Source organism: Ruditapes philippinarum, unplaced genomic scaffold, assembly GCF_026571515.1.
Source record: "Ruditapes philippinarum isolate M1 unplaced genomic scaffold, ASM2657151v2 ctg4175_1_1_1_1, whole genome shotgun sequence".
NCBI classification, from domain to species: Eukaryota; Metazoa; Mollusca; class Bivalvia; order Venerida; family Veneridae; genus Ruditapes; species Ruditapes philippinarum.
The window spans coordinates 113992-124540 of NW_026853197.1; the positions used below are offsets into that span (position 1 = coordinate 113992).

At 38.8% G+C, this 10549-nt stretch overlaps 2 protein-coding genes across 3 annotated transcripts; one reads left to right on the forward strand and one right to left on the reverse strand.

Moving 5' to 3' along the window:
• Position 1: 1 nt before the first annotated feature.
• LOC132736062 (putative zinc finger protein 66) lies at positions 2–3984 on the reverse strand. 2 transcript variants are annotated; one of them, XM_060723108.1, is made up of 2 exons: positions 3717–3984; positions 2–1262 (listed from the first exon to the last, which is right to left on the reverse strand). In XM_060723108.1, exon 2 carries the CDS (start codon positions 1189–1191, stop codon positions 151–153), a length of 1041 nt encoding a protein of 346 aa, XP_060579091.1. In that variant the 5' UTR covers positions 1192–1262; positions 3717–3984; the 3' UTR covers positions 2–150. The 2 variants fall into 2 exon arrangements, with proteins under 2 accessions (XP_060579091.1, XP_060579092.1); XM_060723109.1 differs by having other exon boundaries at positions 3893–3934.
• A 2411-nt stretch (positions 3985–6395) lies between these two features.
• Positions 6396–7631, forward strand: LOC132736057 (uncharacterized). Its single transcript, XM_060723103.1, has one exon. It carries the CDS (start codon positions 6396–6398, stop codon positions 7629–7631), a length of 1236 nt encoding a protein of 411 aa, XP_060579086.1.
• The last annotated feature ends 2918 nt before the right edge of the window (positions 7632–10549 follow it).

Genomic DNA, 10549 nt, shown 5'->3' on the forward strand with positions numbered 1-10549 from the left:
TGTTAAGAGTCTAAGACCAGTTTTGCGAGTAAATGATTTACCACATAGATCACATTTATAGTTCTTGGTTCCAGTGTGAATGGTCATATGTTTTCTGAGGTCACTACTTTCATAAAAGGTTTTTTGACAAACCCCGCACACGTTGTTCTTCTAACCAATATGAATTTTCAAATGACTGTTAAGATTACTTTTAAATCTGAATGACTTATCACAGACTTCACATGTGAAATTCTTCTCGCCTGTGTGTGTTCGTAAATGGCTTTTAAGGTGGCCTTTAAGAAGAAATGATTTTTCACAAATTCCACATGTAAACCTTTTTTCACCAGTGTGATTTGCAGTGCTTATATGTTTTTTCAGCTTGCTTGCATAAAGAAATGTTCTGAAACAAATTTCACATCTATGAAACTTCTGACCGGCATGAGTTAAAACATGCGCCTTGAATTGATTTCGTCTGATGAATGCTTTTGAACAGATTTCACATTTGTATTTCTTCTCACCTTTGTGGATTATTAAATGAGCTGTAAGGTTGCTTCGTTGGGTAAATATTTTAGTACAAATTTCACATTTATGTTTTTTTTCGCCACTGTGAATTTCCATATGCCTTTTTAGATTAGATTTAATATTGAATGAAATATCACATATTTCACAAGCAAATTTCTTTTCACCGGTGTGAATTGACAGGTGCCTTTTAAGATTACCTTTACAATTAAATGATTTATTACATATTTCGCATGCAAAGTTCTTTTCACCAGTGTGAATTGTTATGTGACTTTGAAGATGAGAGCTTCTTGAGAATGCTTTGCCACAATTATCACATTTATAATTCTTCTCACTCTCACCAGTGTGAATGCGGATATGTCTTTTCAGGGTACTAATGTACGAAAATGATTTATCACATGTATCACAAGCAAAGTTCTTTTCACGAGTGTGAATTGTCATGTGCTTTTGAAGATGAGAGCTTCTTGAGAATGCTTTGCCACAATTATCACATTTATAATTCTTCTCACCAGTGTGAATACGGATATGTCTTTTTAGGGTACTAAGGTAAGAAAATGATTTATCACATGTATCACATCTAAAATGTTTCTCACTTGTGTGAATCGCCATGTGTGTTTTAAGTTGACTGTCATGAGAGAAAAGCTTATTACAAATTTCACATCTACAGTTCTCCTCTCCGGTAATGCTCATCATTTCTGTTTCAATACAATTTCCTGAACCTCTTTATTGAACTGCCTACAATTTTCTGCTTTACGATCAATTTCCTGTGTTAACAAAGAAACTCATATACTTAATTTCAAATAAATAATGGGTAGATCTACATAATCAATTTTAGAATCGATTTTATTTTTTCCTCTCATATTCAAACGAATTTAATTTTTGTTTGTTCTTAAATTTAATCCATATATACATTTATACAGTCAATGTATAACAAATAATAATTAAAGCAATTAAAAGTGTTTCCTCTTTTCTTAAAAATAAATATTAACTATATAAATAGTTGAAAAAATATGATCGATAATTTATTGACGTATACATTCAGTACATAGTCATATTACACACTTTTATATAGTACAATCAAACACAATATCATGGTACATGAACAAAGTTGTAGCACAAATTTTCAATTTACATATTTTTGGAGAATGAACGTTAACACCATTTAGTACTAAAGTGAGCTTATCTATTATAAAGCGTTTACATTCTTAAAGGTATAAAAAATGGATTTTAAACTTAATTATATGATGTGATAAGATTCCATTTAACAATGTTTCATACTATAGACACATTATCAAGTAATTTCAAGAAATAAACAATATAACATTTAAATACAACGAGACAAATTTATACATTGATTTACAGAGCATTTAGTAGTTCAATTCAATGTTTTGTAGCATAATACAAATATTTACCTAAACCTATTAATTCAGACTTCTTTTCAGTACTTAATAATTCAATCAATTTGAACATACTTGGTCTTCTGTAGTAGTATTGCTTAATGTAAAGAGAACGTATATTAGAGTAACTAATACAAACACATATAAAATGGAATTCATCTTCTATTTCATTACTATCGCAAAGCTGACATATGCGTTCCTCTCGGGGTATTCTATTAGCACCATATCTACCTGTTTCAATCCGAAGTTTATGTGACGATAATCTTAATCTTGCTATGCAATTTCTATAAGTTCTGTTATGGAGAATTTTCAGGTAGTTTGCCATTTCAAATGAGTTATGCAAATGTACATATATATTACTAAACAATGGACTGTTTGAAATATCGCTAGAAAGTTTTTGCAAAAAGCAGTCAAACATCCTTTGTTTAAAAAGTTTAACAAAATATTTGGCTTCGTATTGAAATGGGTTGTTCCAAACATCAGAAAACACGTACTCATTTAATATTCCATGCACTTTAGAAGCCCAACATTGATTGTTGTTTTCATGTAATTCAAATGAAGCGTACATAGCAGTTTTCAAAATGATATTATCGCTATTAATTATTTTAAGCCAGAATGTAATAATTTGCACATATCGTTTAATAAATAATGGATAACGACCTAATTCGCTATATATTGCTGCAGTACAAGTACTTTGTTTCACTCCTAATAAAGATTTACAGAATTTAAGATGTAATCGCTCTATATCCTTTGATTTAGAAAATCCCCAAACAGCACTAGAATAGCTGAGAACTGAACCGACAAAAGAGTCAAAAAGCTGCAACGCAATGCTAGGGGTTAACTCATATTTATTGATGTTCTTTAATAAAACAGACATTGCCTTTAAACCTTTACCAATTACGTATTGATTATTAAGTGTAAAAGACCCATTGTAATTAAAAACTACGCCTAGATAGTTGAAATTGTCGGCAATTTCTAATAGAATATCATTATAATACCAATTTTCATTATCTTTTAAAGGCCCTCTTTTCCTAAAAACCATTATTTTGGTTTTATTTGTATTCACCTCTAAACCCCATTTCATACAATATTCATATAATTTATTTAAACTATTTTGTAAATCCATAGGAGTTTTGGCAAGAATAGCCATATCGTCTGCAAAAAGCAAAATAATTAAGCACAAATCGAATAATGAAATACCACTATCAATATTTTCTTGTAGAAAAAGTTCAATATCCTCTAAAAACAGAGAAAATAAAATTGGCGAATTATTTAGGCCCTGTTTCAAACCCAGCGAAATATCGAAAAATTCTGTAAAAGTGTTACAATGTTTTACACATGACTTCACAGTAGCGTACATTGCTTTGAATATTCTAAGTATTTTTCCATCCAAACCAACCTTACAGAGCTTAAACCATAAAGCATTCCTGTACACAGAATCAAAGGCCTTCTTTAGGTCTATAAAAGCGCAATAAAGACGTAACTTTTGTGATAAGAAATATTCGATTAACGAATTTAAAACGATGGCACATGTAATATGTACTGTATAAATTCTCACAACAAATACAAATTCGAAACTCCATTTTTAATTTTCTTAGGAAAGGCTACCATAGAATAACATAAATGCAATTATCAATAGCATGGGCATTATCCTAGGCTGTTATGTTTAAGGCTGATAAACATTTTTGAATATCAACTGTTGGCCAATCATCATTTTAACAGCCGATCTTTTGTAATATAAAGTCAATTCAGCTCAATTTGACAATGAAAAAAGAGCATACATGTTTCTTTAAGTAACAGGTTAGATAAAATTATATTTACCCTGGGTCATGTCATAAGTTAACCCGATAGAGCTAATTTGCTTTATCCTCACGATGTCAATTTACAAAACTTGCAAAAACTTCTAAGCATACATTAAAGACACTAACTTAATAAGGTTATTCATATCAAATTGGCATGGAATAAATATTTGAATAGAAAATATAATTAGAATTTACCCGAGTCTCCACTTATTATAATGGAGAAATGAAATCAAAGGGGAGTTACTCTGTAAGAATTACGGACATTTCGGACCACGGACGTTTCGGACCAGACACTTCCGACAAGATTTTTAGGTCATTTCGGACCAGATTTTGGGACATATCGGACCATAAGATGGTCATTTCGGACCATGATGGAGACATTTCGGACCAGAAATGTTTATTCAATAGACCTTTTATTTTATTTTTTATATATAATTATGTAGTACTGTATGGTACTGGTTACGGGAGTTGACGGAAGTTAACGGAAGGTTCCGGACGAACCGGAACTAGTGTGTTTAGTCTGACAGTTGGGCGCCATATTGTTGTAATATATACTCAGAAGAATTAGGCAATTTCTAGCTTGGCTACGATCCAGACGTGGAAGGTAAGTCGATTGTTTGTATTGTCAATCCCTTTATAATCAATCGCGACAGTTCTATATTGGTGGCAGCGGTAATTTTTACGAATTCCGTTCCGAAAGATAGACGCTACCAAAGGTCCATATTTTTACCGATTGTGTACGAATTTGCCCTCAAATTCTGCACTCATAGAACGAAGTCTACCTGAATTCTTGGTTTTGTTCATAGTGGGCCAATCTGCTTGAACGATTTAAACCAGAATTTCTACGTAAATAATCGTAGTTAAGCGGGAATTTGCCATCAAATTCCGCTTAGGTTAGACGTTGCCTGGAAGGACCAAATTCTTTGGAATTTGTTTATTTTTCGGATTTCCTTTTCGTTCTGCTGCCACTGGTACAGTAACTGTTATATTTTGATAAACTCCATTTAGCCCTTTTGCCATATAAAGGGGGAGAAGATAGATACTGAGATTTATTTAGTTAAAACACATTTTAACTTGAATATTTCTCGGTATCTTTCGTTGTTATGGAGAACATCAATATAAAGGGAAAGTTCGAGATATTTTCTCAGGAAGCAGAGGTTGTGCAACCACCCTTGGTTGCCATTAACTTTGCGTCTGAGGAAAGGCTACAGGCAATACCTAATGTGGGTGCAAGCCTAGCCAAGGCGCTCATTGCAGTGAGGGAGAGCTCTGGTATTATAACCAGGGAGATTTTAGAGGCTGTCTGTCGTCGCAAGTTCTCCCCTGAGATACTTGCTATGATAGACTTTAGACAGAATATGTCTCTGCCAGCTGAGAATACTGACAAGCTAGGCCAATCTAGCTTGGAGGTAGACACAGACGAGGACGAGGAGGAAGATATTCAGCCAAGTGCACATGATTGGTTGGAAATGGTGAAGGTGGTGAAAGCGGCAACCAATGTTCTGGCCGCTCACAAGCAGCAACAACGGTCATCTGTTTGCACCCTTGCAACAGATGACAAGGTTTTTCCACATAAAAATCTGAAGTTGATGACTCCTGCGGATTTTACTGCCAAAAAGTCAAAATCCACACACCCCCCTACCTTACCACTTCCAGACTATACCACCCCTAAACGTACCATACGTTTTGACCAGGTAGTGGATAGTGATTGCAGTGATGACTCTGTGTTCGCCAGGGCACCAATTGCCCATAGGCGTTCTAGGGTTCGTAACCGGATATCTGCCTTTCCCGAACACTTATCATATGATGGTAAGAGTACTTGGGAACCGTTCTTTTTAAAGTTCACTCGCTATGTCCAACAAGGCGAGTGGACTGATGAAGAACAAGTTAGCTGCCTTGTCTGGTGTTTAGATGGTAAAGCGCTAGAGTATTATGCGCTTATCTGTGAACAAGAAGGTCAGCTTACCTACAAGAGGCTGGTTAGCAAGTTGGCTGCCCGATTTGGCCAACATGAGTTGCCAGCTGCTGCACAGGTAAGTTTTCAGAATGCAGCACAAGAGACAACCGAGTCCCTAGATGAGTGGGCTGACCGAGTGCTCACTCTAGGTTATAGAGCTTTTAAGAAGCTGCCAGAGGAGTTTGTCACTGTCCAAACAGTGAACAGATTCTGTCAGGGTATGGTTGACAAAGAGGCCGGTCACCATGTTTGCATGCAGCAACCAGAGTCTGTGCATGCAGCCATACAAATGGTACGCCAGTACCAGCAGGTGTATGCAGCCATGTATGGTGACCGGAAGAAACCGGAAAAGGTTTTTGCTGTTGCATCCCAGCCATCACGGGAGCAGCAGGCAGAGCCTATGTCAACCAATGATTTAAGCAAAGCCTTAAATGACCTGGAGCAAAGACTGACAAAAACCTTTTTGTCAGAATTGTCCCAACCCCGCAGATCAACCGGATGCTACAATTGTGGCGAAATAGGGCATTTCAAAAGAAATTGCCCAAAGCTTAACGACAACCAGAAGTCGTTAAACTAGAAAGGGACGGTGAAAAAGTAGGTCGTTTCCCGTCCCTGTCTGCAGACAAGACCTGCAAAATTAAAAAATCCCGGTTGGCTGCCAATTTCAGCCAAGTAAGCACGGGGGGAGTCGAACCAGACCCTATTGTTGTCTGTCAGGTCAATTCCTCTTCCCAGTTTACCATGGGGGTCCAAGTAGGGGATGTCCAAGTAACAGCAGTGGTAGATACTGCTGCCCAGGTGACCATCATTTCTGATAAGGTTTACAATTCCCTGAAGCACAAGCCCCCCAAGATAAGGGATGTCGAGCTGCAAACGGCTGGCAGGGAATTGTCTATGGCAGCCTTTGTAGCCGGTCCGGTTAAGTTGAAGGTTGGTCACCAGTGGTACCAGGTCAACATGTTTGTTGCCCCCATTGAGCAACAAATGCTGTTGGGCTTTGATTTGCTTCGTGACCCTGGCAAATCTGTGCTAGACATGAGCAAGGCAGAGCTTTACTTTGATGGTATGCGCATCTCCCTAGATGTCCATTCATCAGATAGTCCCTTGGTATCCAAGGTCACGGTGTCTAAGAGACAGGTTATCCCTCCACACTCTGTGGCGAGAGTCCAATGCAAGTTACACTCTCCCCTGCATAGCTATATCGTGGAACCAGTGAACCAGAAGAAATTTCTGGTTCCCCGAGTGTTACATGAAGGCACTAACACCCCTGTGTTGTGTCTTGTTAATCCATCAGATAGCTACCGCCTTGTCAGGAGGGGAACAGAGATAGGGAGGGCATTTGCCATCAGTGAAGTTGTCAGGAATGAGTGTGATGTTGAAACATCTTTGCCCAGCAAAGTGTTTGAAACATCAGGTGCGGTTGGTCCAATACCACCACACCTGCAGGAGGTCTATGACACCTCTTGTGGCAGCCTTGATGAAGGTCAACGGATTCAATTAGCGCAATTGCTGATTGAGTTCCAAGATGTCTTCATCAAGGGTGAACTTGACCTTGGTGACTTCACTGATAAGGAACGTGATATAGATACCAAGGAGGCAAAGCTTGTGAAGCAAGGTATGAGGCGAAAGCCAACATGCTTTGCAGGGGAAGAAGAGGGCCAGCCTCAGGGAATGCCGAAGGCTGGGGATGTACAAGATGCCACATCCAAATGGGCATCTGCTCCAGTTTTGATAAGAAAACATGACGGCTCTGTGCGTTATTGCATAGACTATAGGACGTTGAATAAGGTTACAGTCAAAGACGTGTATCCTTTGCCTTTAGTCGATGATTGCATGGACACATTTGCTGGCAGTGTTTGGTTTTCAAAATTGGATGCCAACTCCGCATTCTTCCAGTTGAACATCAGAGAAGGCTTTGGTTTGTGTGGTGCCCCAGCCACATTTGCCAGAGCAATGGACTTAGTCCTGAGAGTTTGACATGGAAGACAGTCCTGGCATTTCTCGATGATATCATCGTGCTTGGACGCAATTTTGAGGACCATCTCTCAAACTTGCGGGAGGCTCTTTCGAGATTTCGGAGGCATAAGCTAAAGCTTAAGCCGAAGGAATGTATCTTCTTCCAACAAGAAGTAGAGTTTTTAGGCCGTAAAGTCGGCAAAGACAGCATTGCTATGACAGAACATGACATAGCAGTGGTGAAGGATTGGCCTGTTCCAAACAGTGCCAAGCAGGTAGAGAGGTTTATGGGGTTGGTAAACTATCATAGAGTGTTTGTTAAGGACTTCTCTAGGGTAGCAGCCCCATTGTACGCCGTCACAGGCAAAGCCAACTTTGTCTGGGGCGAAGAACAAGCAGAGTCATTCAGGACTTTGAAGTGCTTGTTGACGCAACCTCCTGTGTTAGCGTTGCCAAATCAACATGACGAATTTATCTTGGAAACGGTCGCTTCCAATGATTCGATTGGAGCAGAGCTCTTGCAGGTGCAAGAGGGCCAAGAGAAAGTTATTGCTTTTGGTAGCTGTGCTCTTACCAAGGAGCAACAGGGTTATTGCATGACCAGGAAAGAGCTGCTAGCAGTAGTTCGGTTCACCAAACAGTTCCGACACTACTTGCTAGGAAGACCATTTGTGGTCAGGACTGACCATTCAAGTCTGAGGTGGTTGATGAATTTCAGGGAGCCACAAGGGCAACTGGGGAGATGGCTGGAAGAGCTGTCCCAGTTTAACATGGTGTTGAGACATCGTGTGAGTCGCGAGCATTCCAATGCTGACGCAATGTCAAAAATACCACTGCAAAGTGGGACATGCCGAGGTGGAATTGCTGGTGCGCGGCTGGATCAGTTGCCTTGTGGTGGATGTGAAGATTGTAAAAAGGCCCATACCAATTGGGTCAAGTTCTTCACAGATGTAGATGAGGTGGTACCGTTGGTAACCAAACCAGTGGAGTCTTCGGATTCCGGTTTCGGTGGCCATCAGGGTACCAGGGTTTCTTTCATCTACGGGATTGATTTTCACGAAAACCAATCAGATGCAGACGGCCAGCCGGTCCTTGCCAATGAGGTCGGTGAGCATGGTCAACAGTTCCTCTCTGAAGGCCAAATCTTCAGTGGAGGGGAAGAGAAGGTAAGTATAGGTTGCGTTAGAGACCGAACATCTGATATCAGGGCCATTCCTGATAATGTAGATGTGCCGTTGCTGGCACCGATTTTAACGGATATTCCCTGTGGCCAGCAAGGATATCGGTGCCCAGTGCCGGGATGTTATGAGGATCTTACCCAGAGACATGCTATGGAGGCCCACCTCCCTGGCATATTCCAAATGTGTTTGACAGGTGAAAGCATTACAAACAGAAGGATTGGTGCTTTGAAGCTGGTGGTCAGGTGGTTATTGGGGTCTAATAGCACTTTGTTTGACCTCGTAACGTACCTAGAGTGTGCTGGTGTTCCGGTTTCTCAGGAAACTTGCACCAGTAATCACAGGAAAGCAGCGAAGGAGTTCTGTGAGGTTCTTAGGGTACCCTTGCCCAAAGATCTCACCCCAAAGGTAAAAGGTAATGCTGTGACAGTTTTGTTGCAGTGGCGCTGTCTACTGTCATTGATATCCATGCTGGAAAGACACCAGGAAGACAATCTGAAAGCCATGTTCAGCTTGTCAGCTAAGGAGTCCCAACTCCTTAGCTTTCCTAAAGTGTCTGACAGCCATTGAGTGTCTGGGTTTGAGGCTTGGCTGAAATTGGTACGGTTCAGTCAAGTAGGCCATGTTGTCCAGCCCTCTGGCATCATGGTCAAGTACCAGTACCGGTTTGAACCGGGAAGCTCTAGTCTGCCCTTGGACTAGAGAGGCGTCAGTGCTTGGTTAACTTCCTGGAGCCACAGACCCCTCCTTAAGAATAGGACGGGGAGGAGTGTAGTACTGTATGGTACTGGTTACGGGAGTTGACGGAAGTTAACGGAAGGTTCCGGACGAACCGGAACTAGTGTGTTTAGTCTGACAGTTGGGCGCCATATTGTTGTAATATATACTCAGAAGAATTAGGCAATTCCTAGCTTGGCTACGATCCAGACGTGGAAGGTAAGTCGATTGTTTGTATTGTCAATCCCTTTATAATCAATCGCGACAGTTCTATAATTATTTGTTATTTTAGATTGTCATTACAATATTTTCTTTTAATAAATGCAACAAATATTTGACATTTTTAAATTTTGTGACATTCAAAATGCATGCAGAAAAGACCGGTCTGACAAGATTTTCACATTTCCTGACAAGCTTATATATAGATCTCTAATATTGTTTTGATTATCCATGTAAAAATTTATCATAATTCATTTATGAATTTCTATACGCTGACATATATTTAATATTGAAAGAAATGTTAAAACAATAATAGAATGCTTTTAGAACTATATTGGTAAGTGTTGGATATATTTATGCGAATGCCCTTCATACAGAATATGGATAATGATACGCTATGTTTAACTTAGCTAAAAGAATTGAAATTGATTTACATACCTGTTTAATCAACTATTTGATAACGTGCACAATAAGTACCCACACACGCTGAATATACTTATTTTAAGTCAATTTTAATCAAATTAAATCGTGTTCTGAGAGGAATTAAAGAAAAAAGACATCCTTGACTATGCAGTTTTTTTCACACGTTTTAATTGCTCAATAGAACTCGTTTAAGTCACGTTTCACTCAATTAAAGAAGTATGTATACTAATTATATTAATGTGGATTATTTATATTTTATTTTACATGAAAAAAATGTTTTGTTAGATCCACAAGGATCAATAATTATTTAAATGTATACATTCATTTGCATGTATATGTATGATTTGTGATATTAGAATATGTTGTAAATAGTCATGTCTTTTTTATATATACATGTACTAT

What these genes read in the sequence shown, in the direction of transcription:
- LOC132736057 (XM_060723103.1), top strand. Translation starts at nt 6,396, where the DNA reads ATGGGGGTCCAAGTAGGGGATGTCCAAGTAACAGCAGTGGTAGATACT.
- LOC132736062 (XM_060723108.1), bottom strand. Translation starts at nt 1,191, where the DNA reads ATGATGAGCATTACCGGAGAGGAGAACTGTAGATGTGAAATTTGTAAT.